Here is an 18,767-nt window from a genome sequence, read left to right on the forward strand (position 1 = left end):
ACCACAACACTAATCCACTCCAAAACTGAAATGAATAACATTAGACACAAAAATAACTTGCATAAAATATTTCACCAAACATTTGCAAAGTTATATCTGTTTGTAAAAAAGAGAAATATTAAGAGCTCAAACTCAAAGCAATAGGGGTTTCTGTTTGATTCTCTAAATATCAGCAGAGACATATACATTGATCAGATAAAACATGATATTGTGCTCAATTCTTTAAATATAATCTTAAATCTTGTCTATAATTCCACACATAAAACATGTCAAAGATCTGATGATGTTTTATTGTCATTAGTCTCTACAGATCTGAAGAGGATGCAGCAGTATGAAGGTACAGTGTGTGTCTGAACTACACTAGATTACATTCATATACTCACAGCTTCATTACTGACCTACAGGATGATTAAACACTGATTAAATATTAAAAACATCATCACAAAATATCTGTAAAAAGTTGTGATTCATATTCTCTGTTTTCTCAGTGGATGTGACTCTGGATCCTGATACAGCTCATCCTGCTCTCATCCTGTCTGATGATGGAAAACAAGTGAGATGTGGAGACATTAGACAGAAACTCCCAAACAAACCAGAGAGATTTGATACATGTCCCTGTGTCCTGGGAAAGGAGGGATTCTCCTCAGGGAGATTTTATTTTGAGGTGCAGGTGAAGGGAAAGACTAAATGGGATTTAGGAGTGGTCAGAGAATCCATTAACAGGAAGGGAAAGATCACACTGAGACCCAGTGATGGATTCTGGACTGTGGCTCTGAGGAATGAGAATGAATATGGTGCCTGTGATGATCCTCCTGTCTCTCTGTGTCTGAGAGTGAAGCCGCAGCGGGTCGGTGTGTTTGTGGATTATGAGGAGGGTCTGGTCTCCTTTTATGATGTGGAGTCCAGCTCTCATATCTACTCTTTCACTGGTCAGTCTTTCACTGACAAACTCTATCCATATTTTAGCCCAGACCTTAATGATGGAGGTAAAAACTCAACTCCACTGATCATCACACCTGTCAAATACAATAAATGAATTTACACCTCAATATGAAATAGGAGATGAAAGCAATGATCTTAATAATTAAATCTGAAAACATTATGTATGTGCTGCTATTTTTACATGTTTTGTTTTTCAGTTTTTAAAATCTGAGCTATAATTACATATTTTTAATGTAAAAATACAATGCTTGTTCAATAAATGATTTTTTTTTTCCATAAATATGTTTTCTCCCATCTCTACTTGACAAAGTGAAACTGTAAAATCTTAACATAAAAATGAAACTAGTAACAGTGTTTCTCAGCACGTTTGAGCTTCCACAAGAACAAATGAGGAAATTGTTCTCAAGAGTCAAAAACAAGTACGGTTGAGCTTCTGTTTATGTTCACTGATCAATGTTTATATGTGAATTAAAGCTGAATCTGTTCATCATAAAGTGATCCAGTCTATTTAGAAAATTTGGACTAAATCCAGGCCCGGCATTCATTAAATTAGCTTGAAAAAAACAACTTACTGATCTACTACTTAAGCTTATTATTATTCTTCTTAGACTAAAATTTCTAAATGCTGCTCCTCCTAGACTGTTCAAGCTACAACCACCAAACTCGGACTAGACCTTCAGAATGTTCTGAGTTAGTGTACTCCATCTTTTCAGTCTGATCCGACTAAAAGTTTTCCTAAAAATGCTGATCAAATCTTGGAAAAATCCCATAGACTTTCATTGACAGAATGTTCAGATGAGCAAAGACTGTTCAAACTCCAACTGACAAAATTCAAATTTTGACAGTTAGAGAGGCTCATCAGACTCCATTAGCTGCCATTCTATGTACTATTTCTAAATGATTGAGACTCATTTAAGCTTCCATTCTAATATTTCTAATTTTTATAATCTATCTATAGATAGATATATAGATAGATAGATACCCACATAGAAGGCGACGTTCTCAGGACCTTGCACAACATTCCCTAAAAGTTCTCTAAAGGTGACGAAGATTCCGAACCTTTACAGAACATTCGGGACGTTCCTAAAACGTCCTCTTTTGGTAATGAAAGTGCTGCAGTATAAGGTTCCTTATATGACTTTAGGGGGACCTTCCATTTTGGTTATTTTATGGTCAAAAAAGAACGTTACAAAGAGGACATTTGGGACATTAACAGAAAGTTCCCACACGGTCCTCTGTTGGTCATTTAATAACGTTCCCGATATGAGTTTAGGGGGACATTCTATTTTATTTTATGGTCGCGCGAGAATGTTACAAAGAGGACATTTGGGAAGTTAACAGAATGTCCTATAGTAATAGTCCCCTAAACATTCCCAGAACGTCCTGAATGTTCCCTGAAGATCCACCAAATAACGTCCCCCAACCCTTAAAAGAACTCCACATCGTGACCGTCTCTGAACATTCTGGGAATGTTACCAGGTTACCCCGCTAGAAATTTTTCGTTCCCAGAACATTCTCAGAACGTCCCCACTGGTGTTAAGGACGTTTTCTAGTAACGTTCCCAGTACGTTCAGAGACGGTCACGATGTGGAGTTCTTTTAAGGGTTGGGTTATTTGGTGGACCTTCAGGGAACATTCAGGACGTTCTGGGAATGTTTAGGGGACTATTACTATAGGACGTTCTGTTAACTTCCCAAATATCCTCTTTGTAACGTTCTTATGTGACCATAAAATGAACCAAATTGGAATGTCCCCCTAAACTCATATAAGGAACCTTGAACTGCAGCACTTTCATTACCAAAAGAGGATGTTTTAGGAATGTCCCCGATGTTCTTTAAAGGTTCGGAATCTTCGTCACCTTTAGAGAACTTTTAGGCAACGTTGCGCAAGGTCACTGTCCACGTTTTATAGAAAATAATAAAGTTTGAAGTCACCGTTATGGAGGTGAGCGTTTGCTTTAGATGGGCTCTTGATTCTTGATATTTTAACTTTAGATTTTCTCTGGCTTCTTTAACTGTGTTTCTAAAACACGCTTGTTACAGCAAAAATTACAAGAAAATTTCTGATCAGATGAATTTGGTTATTTAATGATGGTGATTCAATCATTATGGAGTGTCCTAATCCTCTCCTGAGTCTAAACTCTGAGTGTATTAACTGTTAGTTTTGCATTAATTAATGGTTAGTTTGTTTTTTTTTTTTTTTTTTTAATTATACAGAGAGAGTTTTTAGCAGTGTCTTTTAGACTCACACAGACATCATGAATCAGCGTATGAACCTCAACAATGGTGACAATAAACAAAAATCTTTTTTGTAACGGTGGCGACACCCAGCTGTACACTTTTAACCTCAAAAGTATTTTTTGTTCGGGCGCCAGACAGTAAAAACTGTCAAATTTTAAATATTTCCCCAGATAGCTCTAAAACCACCAGTTACAATAACCAAAACTCAAATTCTCAAGTTCATTTCATTTAATTATAAAAAGGAAAGGATATATATATATATAATTCACATCAACAGAGTAACAAATTTGCATAGAATGAAGCAACAACGATCATATGAGTCCGGTAGAGAGAAAACAGCTTGAATGCGATGTCAACTCAGAATCGAATAATTGGTGACTGTCCTGATAAACGGTTCAAGCAAGTAGAGGTTTTTTTTTTTTTTGTTTTTTTTTCAGTCACTCACAAATCATATGGCAGTTCAATAAAAGTTCCAAAATGTGTCACCAGATAACAGTGTGTTTCTTTCCACATCCGCGTGCCCAAATCTGCATTTTTTCCCACATGTAAAGAAAAGAAAATTAAATCATTAAACAAAACGTAATGAGCATTTAACAAAAACAAAAAAACGCTTTCATTGTTAAAAATGGATGCATGAATTAATGTGCGCGCATTTGATTGCACGCGAAAGAGAGAGAGAGTGTGTGTGTGTGTGTGTGTGTGTGTGTGTGTGTGTGTGTGTGTGTGTGTGTGTGTGTGTGTGTGTGTAGAGCAAGCGGGGAGTCACTGACCAGGTTTGAGCAAATTTCAGGTTTAACGATGAGTGCTTAGAGAACGACGAGGCGTCTAATCGACCGGAATCCATTGGATATCTCCGTATCAGCTGTGCCAACACGCATAAACTGGGATTGCATGAAGCTTCTACATGCAAGTACAAATCAATCATTTCTTCTTCCAAACTCACTGGAGCGTGTCCAAAAACAGCAGGCCGGAACCACGCGTCACTCGTTGTCTCACACATCATCACGTTTACCTTTCGCGCAGGATATCAGGAACAACGCCTCCTAGGTGCGCTATTTTCCCCCTTTTATATGCTGCGCTCATTATTAACACGCCTCCATTATGATGTTTGTTAAATGAAAATAAACAGGACTACCCGCTGTTCTGCTACAACTTAGCTTGTTTTGTGATGTTCAGAGTTAATCTGTTGATCTGAAAATTTTGTCACCATTGTTGAGGTTCATACGCAGAATCTTGATATCTGTGTGTGTCTACATGATCCTGTTTTAATAATTTCTGCACAATGATAAAAACTTTAACAAATATCAAAGTAGGGCAGGATTTTATACATTATCATAGGATTACAACAACATGAAAGAAATACAATATTTAGAGATCACTGAATAAGGCTACTGTATGATTTTTAAACGAGCAGCCAAACCTATTTGATCAGATTTTTTTTCTCATAATTTTTTTTTTGTAACAAATGTGCTTACAACAATTGGAGAAAAATTAAAGTTAAAACATCAAGGGTCAGGAGCCCAACTAAAGCAAGCACTTACCTCAGTAATGGTGACTTATACATTTTAATAAAACATCAACACCTCATTAAGATGTTTTGAATGAAAGAAATAAAGTCAGTGGTTTGTAATAAGTGAAGATGCTGAGATCTAGAGAGATCTGTTAGTGTTTAATGTTCTGTTTCTGTTATCTGAGTTTTGTGAGGTTACCATTGTGCTGGAGAGTAGAGCCTGTGCTTCAGTCATGATGATCCAGAAACACTGATGTTCTGCTGCATGTCGCTTTATTTAAAGGCTGCAGTAATTGTGTAGTTGTTGATGCAGTGATACAGTAGTTACATTAGTTCGTGCATGTGCTGTTGTCAGCTAATGATTTACTGCAAGAGATTTGCGTTTTACAGAAAAGGTTTCATAACATTAATCCAGGAAATATCTGTAAAGAGTCTTTTTTTTCCCACAAGACATTTAAGAAAAATTTGTTTTTGTTTGAACAGCCTCTTTTGTTAGTCAATTTAGCTCTAATTTTCAATTCAATATTTTGACAAGGGCATCAGGGACGTTCTGAGAACATTTCCAAATAAAATATGGTTCCCTAAATGTTCAGAGAACATCCTGAATGTTCCCTGAAGGTCCGCCAAATAACGTCCCCCAAACCTTAAAAGAACTCCACATTAGGCAACGTCCTTAACACCAGTGGGGACGTTCTGAGAATGTTCTGGGAACGTAAAATTTCTAGCTGGGTTACTACTCTTCCTCAGTATGAAGGACACAGATTCAGTGATGGATGCACAGCAGGTCTCCACATCAGTGTTTCCACCACAAACACTCCAGTTCACTGGTTGAAGTGTGGCTCACCAGGGTGTCATACGTGATTCCTAGATCGCCTGTTTCTGCCAGAAGTTCTCCTCACAGGTTCTGATGCCAAGTCACCTTCTTCATGCTCGGCTTTACGGATCCTTCCTCCAGCTCCTGCTCCTCTTGAAGATCTCCCAGCACCTCTTCATCAGACTCCTCTGGGTGCTCCTCCAGATCCAGTCGGTTTACAGATTCATCAATGATTTCTTCGAGGTCAGGTTCGTTTTCAGGTTTCCTGTTTCTCTCCTCTCTTCTAGGGTGGAATTCTGCTGCAGGTGGATCCAGATCTGTTCCTGTTCTCTGCGTTGAACCCACAAGTCAAACTCCTCGTCGCTGGAACTGTCTGTTCTGTCATGGTGAGTATCCGTCATGGTTGTGTTTCCTGTTTTGATCTGTCCCTCTGACATCCTTTTCTTTCCAGACAAACATCGGTTGCCCCTGCTTATCCACCAGGTATGGACAAGGATATAGAAGGTTCTGTTGCAGCACTCTTTCATTTCCAGGTTCATCCAATGGTTCTACTACATACACTGGATCATCCCCTCCTCTCCTTTCTTTCACCACGTACATTTTTCCCAGTACACTCACAGTTTTCCTGGGCCGCCTCTTTCTGACAGGTTCCTCACCAACACATGATCACCTGCTCCAAGACAGATCTCCACACCTTCCTTTATTACAGTCTATGATTATCTCCTTTACATGATATTATTTGTGCAAATTACCTACAATAAACAAAGACATGAAACAAATTAAATAACAATTCTCTGAGGTCATTACATTAGTTTGAGCTTCTACATACTAACAGTTCAAGCATGTCAAACTATTTTCTCTCAACAGATCAACAGAGGAATCATTCTGACAAACACAGGGATTCAACCTCAATTATGTTTGAAAAGACTGAAGATGTTTGAAAGGAAGAGCAGCATTCTGTCATCATTTACTCATCATGTGACTTTCTTCTGTGGATCACAAAAGACATTTAGAAATTCATACAAATATTTCTTCTTTGGTCGACTTGTATAGGCTATATATACAAACACTGAGATTAATCTGATAGAAACATCAGGCCCAACACAAACAGACACACATGAACTCAACACACTGAATACAGAGACAAATGTAAATGTGTGAATACAGGAGGAGCTCTGACATCACTGTAGTTCAGATTCAGAGAAAGTGAAAGTAACTTGATCAACAACAATATGGACGCCTGAAACGATCAACCTCTTTAAACAACAGAATATTTATTGAGCCGTTCAGAGAGTCTTGTGGACACATCTGATACTCACAGGTAATGATAGAAATATAAGAGAGATTGAGCTGAACAGGTTTCTGATGGAAGTGATCTGGTTTAGTAGGTTTATGTTGAACTGGAATGAGTTGAACTGAATCAGGTTTCAGCATGTCAAATACTCAACTACTTTAGTTGTTTACTGCACTGAAATGATATCAGAATTGTATTAAAAGTTTGTCATTTGATTGGTTGTAAAGCAAAGTTTGGTGTTTCTGTCATTTTGTCACATTATATAAAGACTAAAGAAACAGGAAGTAAAATGAGCTGCAGACAGACTGAACACAAACCTGCTGAACTGCAGCTGAAAATTACATTTATATTCATTAAAACTATACTTACATACAAACTACAGTTGGTCACACAATATTTATGTTTATTCTGAGAAGATATATATTTATTCGTAGTTAAGTACATGACCTGCTTGCTGTGATCTAAACAGCAGGTCATAGTTCAGATCGTTCAGTGAGTTTGAGTCATTCACTGTATGAGGAGTGATTGTGTTTCTCTCACTATCATGAGATTTTAACACTTTAGTATAAATATTTATTAAATGGTCATGAGAGAATATGAAGTAACCCCAAATCTGACTTTTGAGGCAAGATTTCATTTAAACCTGAGTGACCAAATACTGTGTGTGAAACAAATACAGTTTTACAAGGAGCAAATGGGCTTAGATCAGTCTATTGGTCATAATTTATACTGTGAAATACAATGTTTGTTTTTTTTTAATTTCTTGAAAAGGCTCGAAGAGGGAAAGAACAATGGAAGAATCTTCACCAACATCAACAAAAGCAAGACAAACCAGGAGAAAGAGTAATGACAATGTTCCTCCATGTAAGTCAATAACCCAGAAAAGAATGAATTAGTGCATGAATGACTTTAACTATTCTCATATGGTGATATTTAAAATGTACAGTACTACTTCACATTAGGGTACTGATCAGCTCGTCTGGGTTCATTTTGCAGTAATGACCAGCTTGTACATGAACTCATATATATTTGAAAATTCATATTTGATTTCTTCAAACTTGCTCTACATTTTCTCTGTCCAGATATGTCATCCTCCAGCGGTCCACTGACTGAGGAGCTTCAGTGCTCGATATGTCTGGACGTGTTCACTGATCCAGTCAGCACTCCATGTGGACACAACTTCTGCAAGACCTGTCTGAATAAGTGCTGGAACAACAGCCAGACCTGCAACTGTCCATACTGTAAAGAAACATTCAAGATCAGACCTGATCTCAAGATTAATACCACACTCCGAGAGCTCGTAGATCACTATAAAAAGAAAAGTCCTGAGAAAAGACCTGAAGTTCTAAAAAAACCTGAAGTTCTGTGTGACGTCTGTGAGGAAAGAAAGCTGAAAGCCCTGAAGTCGTGTCTGGGGTGTCAGAGCTCTTACTGTGAAACTCACCTGGAGCCTCATTTGAAAGTGGCAGGTTTAAAGAAACACAAACTGATCAATCCTGTGAGGAATCTGGAGGACTATATATGTCAGAAACATGAGAGACCTCTGGAGCTGTTCTGTAGAGATGATCAGACATGTGTGTGTCTGTTCTGTACTGAAGGACTTCACAAGAACCACAACACTGTTTCTTTAGAAGAGGAGAGTGAAGAGAAGAAGGTAGAAGTTACTGACAAAACTGATTTTTCACATGCTCTTTAATATAAATGAATCAGTTATGAAAATATATTGTGTTGTTCTGTGTCTATAGACTCAACTGATGAAGACACAGAAAGACGTGCAGCAGATGATCCAGGACAGAATCAAGAAGATTCAAGACGTCAAACACTCAGCAGAAGTCAGAAAAGTCAGTTTAAAATAATGTAATTATATGAAGTTCTGAACATAGATTCGACATAGATTACGAATGTATATAAACAGCAGTCATTGCATCTTTAATGTTCTGTTTCTGTTGAGTTTTGTGAGGTTACCATTGTGCTGGAGAGTAGAGCCTGTGCTTCTTTAGTTTTTGTTTGAACAGCCACTTTTGTTAGTCAATTTAGCTCTAATTTTCAATTCAATATTTTGACAAGGGCAGCAGGGATGTTCTGAGAACATTTCCAAATAAAATATGGTTTCCTAAATGTTCAGAGAACGTCCTGAATGTTCCCTGAAGGTCCGCCAAATAACGTCCCCCAAACCTTAAAAGAACTCCACATTAGGCAACGTCCTTAACACCAGTGGGGACGTTCTGAGAATGTTCTGGGAACGTAAAATTTCTAGCTGGGTTACTACTCTTCCTCAGTATGAAGGACACAGATTCAGTGATGGATGCACAGCAGGTCTCCACATCAGTGTTTCCACCACAAACACTCCAGTTCACTGGTTGAAGTGTGGCTCACCAGGGTGTCATACGTGATTCCTAGATCGCCTGTTTCTGCCAGAAGTTCTCCTCACAGGTTCTGATGCCAAGTCACCTTCTTCATGCTCGGCTTTATGGATCCTTCCTCCAGCTCCTGCTCCTCTTGAAGATCTCCCAGCACCTCTTCATCAGACTCCTCTGGGTGCTCCTCCAGATCCAGTCGGTTTACAGATTCATCAATGATTTCTTCGAGGTCAGGTTTGTTTTCAGGTTTCCTGTTTCTCTCCTCTCTTCTAGGGTGGAATTCTGCTGCAGGTGGATCCAGATCTGTTCCTGTTCTCTGTGTTGAACCCACAAGTCAAACTCCTCGTCGCTGGAACTGTCTGTTCTGTCATGGTGAGTATCCGTCATGGTTGTGTTTCCTGTTTTGATCTGTCCCTCTGACATCCTTTTCTTTCCAGACGAACATCAGCTGTCCCCGCTTATCGACCAGGTATGGACAAGGATATAGAAGGTTCTGTTGCAGCACTCTTTCATTTCCAGGTTCATCCAATGGTTCTTCTACATACAAAAGCAAACGTATGTGGTGAAAGAAAAGAGAGGAGGGGATGATCCAGTCATCCCCTCCTCTCTTTTCTGTCACCACATACATTTGCTTTTCTCAGTATGGTCACAGTTTTCCTGGGCGCCTCTTTCTGTCAGGTTCCTCACAAACCCGAGTGACTTTCTTCTGTGGATCACAAAAGACGTTTAGAAATTCATACAAATATTTTTTCTTTGGTCCACTTGTATAGGCTATATATACAAACACTGAGATTAATCTAATAGAAACATCAGGCCCAACACAAACAGACACACATGAACTCAACACACTGAATACAGAGACAAATGTAAATGTGTAAATACAGGAGGAGCTCTGACATCACTGTAGTTCAGATTCAGAGAAAGTGAAAGTAACTTGATCAACAACAATATGGACGCCTGAAACGATCAACCTCTTTAAACAACAGAATATTTGAGTCGTTCAGAGAGTCTTGTGGACACATCTGATACTCACAGGTAATGATAGAAATATAAGAGAGATTGAGCTGAACAGGTTTCTATTGGAAGTGATCCGGTTTAGTAGGTTTATGTTGAACTGGAATGAGTTGATCTGAATCATGTTTCAGCATGTCAAATACTCAAGTACTTTAGTTGTTTACTGCACTGAAATGATATCAGAATTGTATTAAAGTATGTCATTTGATTGGTTGTAAAGCAAAGTTTGGTGTTTCTGTCATTTTGTTACACGACAGAAAGACTAAAGAAACAGGAAGTAAAATGAGCTGCAGACAGACTGAACACAAACCTGCTAAACTACAGCTGAAAATCACATATTAAACAAGATTAAAACTACTTAGTCATACAAACTACACTTGGTCACACAATATTTATGTTTATTTTGTGGAGATATATATTCATTCATAGGTAAGTATATAACCTACTTTGTACTTGTTGTTTCTGATCTAAACAGCAGGTCATAGTTCAGATTGTTCAGCAAGTTTGAGTCAATTACTGTTTTAGGAGTGATTGTGGTCATTGGTCATAATATTTGTGAAATACAATATATATATATATTTTTTATTATTTCTTGAAAAGGCTTGAAGAGGGAAAAAACAATGGCAGAATCTTCACCAACATCAACAAAAGCAAGACAAACCAGGAGAAAGAGTATTGACTCTTGTCCTCCATGTAAGTCAATAACCCAGAAAATAATTAATTAGCGCATGAATGACATTAACTCTCATATGGTGATATTTAAAATGTACAGTACCAGCTTGTACATGATCTCTTATATATTTGAGAATTCATATTTTATTTCTTCAAAGTTGCTCTTTATGTTCAACCAACTTCATGAGGTGAATCATGGGATTCTTTTTAAACTTGTTGATTCTTTTCCTTCTCTATCTGCTTTAACTCATCTGTGTAATAAAATCATCATCATCTTCATCATCATAATTTTCAATTCAATTCAATTCGCATTTATTTGTATAGTGCTTTTCATAATACATATCGTTTCAAAGCAGCTTTATAGAAAATGCATGTCAACGTTACAGTTTAGAGTGATCCGTTATCAGAGGTCCAAATTATATATGTAATTTCAGAAATATACATATACAAATCATGCAGTTAGCTAATATATTAATTTAAGGTAAAAACAATGAGCTCATAGATCATAGAAATAATTTCAATAATTTACACATCCCTTCAAACTAAATATTTTTGAGATCATGAGAAACTTTTTTTTTTTCAAGTGTCTCCAGACTTCAGACTAGTAGTGTAAGTGATTTATCTTCATAATTTCTCTGTCCAGATATGTCATCCTCCAGCGGTCCACTGACTGAGGAGCTTCAGTGCTCGATATGTCTGGACGTGTTCACTGATCCAGTCACCACTCCATGTGGACACAACTTCTGCAAGACCTGTCTGAATAAGTGCTGGGACAACAGCCAGACCTGCAACTGTCCATACTGTAAAGAAACATTCAAGATCAGACCTGATCTCAAGATTAATACCACACTCCGAGAAGTTGTAGATCACTATAAAAAGAAAAGTCCTGAAAGAAAAACTGAAGTTCTGAAAAAAACTGAAGTTCTGAAAAAAACTGAAGTTCTGTGTGACTTCTGTGAGGAAAGAAAGCTGAAAGCCCTGAAGTCGTGTCTGGTGTGTCAGAGCTCTTACTGTGAAACTCACCTGGAGCCTCATTTGAGAGTGGCAGGTTTAAAGAAACACAAACTGATCAATCCTGTGAGGAATCTGGAGGACTATATATGTCAGAAACATGAGAGACCTCTGGAGCTGTTCTGTAGAGATGATCAGACATGTGTGTGTCTGTTCTGTACTGAAGGACTTCACAAGAACCACAACACTGTTTCTTTAGAAGAGGAGAGTCAAGAGAAGAAGGTAAAAGTTACTGACAAAACTGATTTTAAAGGACTCTTATCATGAGGAATCACATGCTCTTTCATATAAATGAATCAGTTATGAAAATATATTGTGTTGTTCTGTGTCTATAGACTCAACTGATGAAGACACAGAAAGACGTGCAGCAGATGATCCAGGACAGAATCAAGAAGATTCAAGATGTCAAACACTCAGCAGAAGTCAGAAAAGTGAGTTTAAAATAATGTAATTATATACATACGTGAGTAACATTGGTTTTACTATATTTCAAAGAATCAAGATATGCTGTTGTTGTAATGTTAGCTACAGTACAGTTTGTTTGGGTTTATTTCAAATATCAACAGTGTTTTTCAGATATTGCTTACTGCACCTTTAAAGGTGGTTAATGAACAAAATTCTTTATTGAGAATGTGCTGTTGGTCGCTGCAGTCATCAAGTCTGACTAGGGAGCTATACATTGTATTTTATAGGCATTCAGTGGGCAATCCTTAAAGGTGTTGATCTTATACAGCCTTAGAAGTGACTACTAAAACAAAAAGCATCTAAAGACGATACAGGATATTACCCCCAATTGTGAAGATAATAGTTCTCCCTAAATGGTATAAACAGAACCTGGTCAACTGAGACTATGTCAACATTCACACATAGTGTTTGAGAGAAAGGACCACAGGTGCTTAGGAGGGTATAGTTCTTGCCCTGGAGCATGGTCAAAACGCAGGACAGGAGGCAGGAATCAGTTTGAACAGTTTACTGAACTTTCTTCAGCAGCACAGACATACATTAGACAGCAATGTTGCCACACTTTTCATTACAGGTGCAGGTTTGAATGCAGTAGTTGCCTCTCAGCTTATATTGATGGAGATGGTAGGTTTACATTATATTCATGAGCATGTTGTGTGTGGCTGCAAATAAACAAAACAGTAATACATGTTGCATAAAGCACCATTATTGATGTCTATCAGCTTAACATCATGTCTAGCACAATACAACAGCTTAACCAGGCTGAATTATAACTTATAAGTCACCATTTCTTCACCTATTAATTTGTACAGAACAAATAATAATATATCTGTTTCAATAATACAAGAGCAACACTTAATTCTCTTACAAACAACATGCTACATTCTACAATGACGTCCATCCTTTGCTAACGACATGACTCATCAATTCTATCGAGTGGATTTATAACCCAAATACTCGATTATTTCTTAAACAAGTAATGAAAAATATGGGACACACTTTTCTCAAATGGACGCACACAATTATTATAATCAACCCAAACACTGCATCGCGACTTCTAGAACAGTATTCCCGTGGAGAGCACAGTTGTTTTGTCATGCGTATTTCTCGTGCGCAATCACTTCCAGCACATCTACCAATGGCTACTAGATGACGCTTTTGCGCTACCTTTGTAACAGCCGCCCCCACATTTGCAGTGTAAATGTGCTCCAATTGAATTTTAATCATCATTAGGCAATTCAGGCAGCTTAATTATCTTTACCACAGGTCTGGTGAAACTCTTGTCATTGACTTTTACCTCAGCTGCTCTCACATGTCCATCAGTGCTCGGAAACACCCTCACCACTTTGCCTAATAACCTTAGAGCCCATGGCAATTGGGGGTCAACCATCATCACAACAGACCCCTCAGTAATGTCCACAGTAGTCCCTTGCCATTTCTGCCTCAGCTGAAGACCAGGTAAGTAGTAACATATGAACTTGACTCAGAAATTATCCACCAGTATCTGACTTAGGCGTTCAGAATCTTGGTAGACAACTTGCGGCAAAGAACTACTGGGCCACCCCATTAAAAGATGATTTGGTGTTATTGAGTCAACATCTGAGAGGTTGGATGACACATACCCCAATGGTTTAGAATTCAAGATCGCCTCCACTTCAATTAAAACTGTTCTGAGTACTTCCTCGGGAACGCTCTGTGCTCCAATTGTGGTGCTAAGTACTGCTTTCACAGAGCGAATCTCTCGCTCCCACACTCCTCCAAAGTGTGGAGCTGCTGTAGGATTGAAGTGGAAGTTGATCTGATGTTTCACCAGCAATCCTTGCAGGTTAGGACTTATGACAGAGAAAGCCTCTCTCTGTCAGAGATTCACCACAGTCTCCACTTACTACATTCACCAGATCCCAATCCCCTGATTACTGATCACCATCACCTGTCAGCACTCATCAACAGCACTATATATCTGCACTCACTATCTAGTCTCAACCTTACTATGTTGCCATACCTGACCCACTTACCTGTTGTTACTTACCTGTTGTTCCAGCGTTCCCTCCATATTCTCCACTGCTACAGATCTCCACCGTCTCCACGCTTCACTGTTCCCTCTGGATCCCTTGGAATACACAAAAGGACAATCAGATTCAGATAAGCCCCATATGTCTTTCCCATTCCCCGCCTGCTTACCTGGATATTCCACTCGTCTGTGATTCCACCGTTCTTGTCTAATAAACCTGCTATATATATATATATATATATATATATCACTTACCTCTGTGTCCCATGTCTCTCTGCTGACACTCTCAGCTCTTTCTCTCCTCCTCTGAAATTTGTCCCCTGATCTGTGTAAAGTTCAGCATGGTGGGCCGCAAACCTCTGTACAGTCATGAGGAAGGCATCTGTATCGATGGAGGTAAGTATGTCCAGATGCATTGCTCGAGGGGTAAAGCATTTAAATATAATACCCCAGCTTTTTTCTGTACACCTGCCAATCTTCACCTGGAATGGCCCAAAGCAGTCCATCCCAGTGGAATAAAGTGCTGGTTTGAACAAACGGAGTCGAGCAGGAGGCAAGTCAGCCATCTTCGGTACAGCAGGTTTGGATCTCAACTTCCAGCACTCCAGACAAGCATATTGATGCTTCCGAACAGCCTCACGCCCTCTCAATATCCCGTATGACCGTCAGAGTTCAGCAAAAACGCATTCTGGTCAAGGGTGGCATAATCTCTGGTCACAATCCTGTATTAACAATTTGGTGATGTAGTGGCTCAAATTCAGCACAATAGGGTGTTTGAAGTTTGGATCCAAATCCTCTGCTTTTTGAAGGCGCCCCCCAACTCAAATGACCTCACCTGTTGCATCAAACTCAGGAGCCAGAACAAGAAGGTGGCTACTTAAAGGGACTGGTCTGTTGGCCTTGAAAAGGTGGTATTCCTCAGTGAAACTTTTGAGTTGGGACTGTTTAATGAGGAAAGAGACTGCCTGCTGATAAGTTCTTGCAGTAGGTGAAGCATCTTGCTCTGCTTCATTATGCTGAAGTGTGCATGCTGTGGTCTCCACTAGTTCACTCCATGTAGCATACTGGCTTGAATCAGGGACAGACCTATCTGAGCTGGTTGAGATGAAATGACAGAACAAGGAATGTCGTAGCTCTGTAGGGTCTTCTTCATATGTCCAAGCTGGAGCTTCAGGCCACTTATGTGGTGGTCACAACAGAAAGGATGGGCCTTGACACCACCTATTTGGTTGTGCTAGTCCCACCAAGGATTTGCCCCTGGTCAGATTATCTTTAAGGGTTAAGGGTGGAGCTCACATACCTCCATGACTGCTGATCTGTGAGCTCTTGGATTTCAGCAATCCTGGTTCCCACAAAGACCTTGAATCGACACGAGTCTGACCGGAACCACGTCAGGACAGTGGTCGAGTCTGACCACAGGATGGTATTCCTGAGGGGTTAGGTGAGCTCACTGACTATTAGTTTCGCAAGTTGAGCTCCAGTGACTGCTGCATAAAGCTCCAGTCTTGGCATGGACTTTTGTCTTTTTGGTGCAACTCTAGATCTGGCCAGCAGGAAAGCCAAGAGGACACCACCATCGGTATCTTCAGAGTGTATTTAGGCCACTGCTCCATATGATCTATCAGATGCATCACAGAACACATGGACATCTCTTATCACATCTGGCTGGTCCATTGCTGTGGGAACATAGCAGCGAGGTAAGGTAATGTGAGATAATTCAGGCAGTTCTGCTACCCATGCAGCAGCTCCTCGGGTAGTAATGGGTGATCCCTCTCTCTTTGTTTATTCCAGAGTCACTGTACAATCACCTTAGCCCGAGTTGTATACGACAATATTAGCCCCAAAGGGTCATACTGTCTGGCCAAAGTGCGGTACACAGTATGCATCGTTGTTGGGCTGTAGTCATCCAGTCAATGCTTATAGCCGATGGTATCCGTAGGGTAGTGCCATCTTAGTTCTAATGTAGACTCTTGAATATCAGCAGAGCTTTGGGTGAGCCACAGTTCAGCATTATCTGAGCGAGCTTCTTGAGTAAGATGGAAGATCCTCTTGTGATCGAGTTACCTGTTTCTCTGATTTGAATGGCAACGTCTCCACCTGCCACAACTTCTCCACATTTCTCAGAAGTTCAGCTGTTTCAGGGTTTACTGAGGTCAGGTAACAGTCCTGAGATCTAGGATGCTGTGTTAGACCTTTGGCTGGGCCTTGGAGTGTCCACCCTAATCTAGTCCGTACAGCGACTGGTCCTCCTGGTGGTCCCAGATGCACTGGTTCTGTTGGAGTGATCAAATGGGGCTGATTGGCTCCAATGAGAAGGAGAGGAGAAACTCGATTGAATGGCTCAAGTGGCAAGCCTCTGAGGTGCCAGTACTTTTTCTGTAAGGTGGCTAGTGGGTAGGAATGATCAGCTTGTCCCAGATTCTGAGCAGTGAATGCTCCACTAATGTGGTAATTCCGTTTTGGCTGTGAGGCAGGGAACACACTGAAAGAGACAGAGGCTCCTTGAAGTACTTGGGTTTCTTACCTGATTGTTCTCAATGCCAGTTCCTCAGGAATTCCATGCAGGCCAAGCTTATCTGCTGCTTCACATAGAAGTATGGTCCTCTCTGAACCATCGTCGAGGACAGCATAAGTCTCCAGAGCTCGTTCACCATACTGCAGACAAACTTTCACCACTATCAGCAATACCCGGCTGCAGTCTATGGGACGATTCAGGTAAGCAGTGCCAACTGCAGAGCTCAGCATGCGAATGCCCTCTTTACCTGCCTTGGAATTGACTTTATGCAGTATCTGGAGTTGTTTGTTTTGGCAAATGCTGCATGGTTTCTTAAGAGTGCAGTCTGTAACATCATGAGATCGACCACATTTTATGCACCTCTTGTTCTCAGTAATCCACTTACGGATCTGCTCAGGAGTGAAAGTCTGGAAAGTAGTGCACTGACTTAAGAAATGTTCAGAGCTTTCACAATCCGGACAATAAAGTAGCACTTTACCTCTTTTCCTGCCTGAGGTAGATGCTTTAGGTTTTGGGCCCTTGGTTGGACCCTGGTTTTGGGCCCTTCATCTGTGAGGCAGCTTTGGTACCATGGAGGACAGTGGCTGGTCTGGTTAGGCGGGCTGGCTTTGCCCGGCTCTCAGGATTTCTTTTAGTGGGCGGTTCGGTATGGCCCTGACACCATGCTTCGTACTGGAGCCACTTAGAGAATTCAGGTAATGTATACACTGAATCGGACTGATAATACAGTTGTCTGCGGAAGTCTGCACGCAACTCTGGAGGTATTTTGCCAAGCAGTCTGGTGACATGGGAGCCACATTTTAACTCCACCTCTCCCTCTACGCCAAGGATTTCCAGCATCCCCACAAGAGCTCTGATCTATAGTGCAAACCTTTGAACTGCCTCATGGTCCCCTCACTTGATGTCAGGAGCATCCATGACTTGTGCAATTCTAACTGATGCGGCTGATCAAACCTGTGTCAGAGTATGGGGTGACAGAGTTCAGATAAGAGTCAGCAATAAGGGAGGCTTCCTCTACTTTGAGATGGTCAACCAATATCTGGTATTTAAAGAGCTTGGTGGCATCAGCTGGCAGTAGATTCTCCAATGACATCTTCAACCTGGCGAATTCTGCAGGATCTCGATGAATAGGGATTCGTGGCTTAGGGCATAGATAGATTTTCTCCTGTGCTGGCAGCAATATGGGAAAGATGTCATAAGGCGATGACTGTGGCTGGCTGTATGGTATTTCTGGGTGTGTAAGCCATGGTTCAGTCTGTTGCACTGATTGTGGAGCATAAATGGATTGTTGCTGAGCTGGCAAAGAAACATCCAACCAGGGTGTAGAATAAGGCCTTGAATATGGAGCTTGAGTTGGAGGGCGTGCAAGGGAAGGACACAATGCCCTGTATCCTAAACTGCCCTGACCCTGTGTATCTTGTGGCATGGGGTAAGTTCTGATATCCCCTCGGTCAGGCCTGAATGAAGGATTCTGGAATGAGTTTACACAGACTGGAGAATAATGTCCATAGTGGGGCTGTGCTACTGCTCTCTCCGCAGCTAGTTCCACTGGGTTTGAAGTAATAGAACTAATAAAAGTAGCATAACTGACTGGGAATTCATGCTCTTCCCTAGCTCTGTAAGGTAAATCATCACATACAGGAGGTGGTGGTTCAGGCCATGACTCGCCCTCCTGAGGAGGTGGATTTACTTCCACTATTGTTCTGAGTCTCTGTGGTGTTATGTGGGTAACCGAATGGGACTTGCCGGAGGACACAGCTGATACTTGGGACTGGAGTGATGAGATTTGGGATGATGCAGAGAAGGAGGCTGGTGATGATGATAAGTGAGCAAGGTTTGACAGTGGCTGCCTGGTTGCAGGTGAAGAAACTCTGTCATCTTTCAGTAATGGGCGTATATATGCATGTGAAATTTCCTCCCCA

The 18,767-nt window shown here is 40.4% G+C and overlaps 1 protein-coding gene and 1 long non-coding RNA gene across 9 annotated transcripts in view; one reads left to right on the top strand and one right to left on the bottom strand.

Moving 5' to 3' along the window:
- LOC127501638 (uncharacterized) overlaps positions 1 to 18,767 on the bottom strand; it is a 145,681-nt gene that overhangs the window by 86,509 nt on the left and 40,405 nt on the right. The window contains exons 2-3 of one of the 2 annotated variants that reach the window (XR_007926655.1): positions 11,870 to 11,966; positions 8,156 to 8,244 (exon numbers count right to left, since the gene is read on the bottom strand). This is a non-coding gene — a long non-coding RNA (uncharacterized LOC127501638). Of the gene's footprint in view, positions 1 to 8,155; positions 8,342 to 11,869; positions 11,967 to 18,767 lie in introns of both variants that reach the window. The other variant, XR_007926654.1, reaches the window with a different exon arrangement.
- Positions 1 to 18,767, top strand: part of LOC127501606 (nuclear factor 7, brain-like) — a 99,334-nt gene that overhangs the window by 36,222 nt on the left and 44,345 nt on the right. For 2 of the 7 annotated variants that reach the window (XM_051873675.1, XM_051873673.1), the window contains exons 4-7: positions 8,546 to 8,641; positions 9,434 to 9,532; positions 9,598 to 9,679; positions 10,775 to 10,820. In XM_051873675.1, the coding sequence (XP_051729635.1) occupies positions 8,546 to 8,641; positions 9,434 to 9,532; positions 9,598 to 9,679; positions 10,775 to 10,820 (323 nt within the window). Of the gene's footprint in view, positions 1 to 301; positions 338 to 488; positions 1,223 to 5,793; positions 5,893 to 5,989; positions 6,828 to 7,571; positions 7,665 to 7,882; positions 8,455 to 8,545; positions 8,642 to 9,433; positions 9,533 to 9,597; positions 9,680 to 9,814; positions 10,196 to 10,774; positions 10,868 to 11,489; positions 12,080 to 12,192; positions 12,289 to 18,767 lie in introns of those variants that run through there. The other 5 variants (XM_051873672.1, XM_051873677.1, XM_051873676.1 and 2 more) reach the window with 5 other exon arrangements.

The sequence above is a fragment of the Ctenopharyngodon idella genome, chromosome 19, assembly GCF_019924925.1.
Source record: "Ctenopharyngodon idella isolate HZGC_01 chromosome 19, HZGC01, whole genome shotgun sequence".
Taxonomy (NCBI): domain Eukaryota; kingdom Metazoa; phylum Chordata; class Actinopteri; order Cypriniformes; family Xenocyprididae; genus Ctenopharyngodon; species Ctenopharyngodon idella.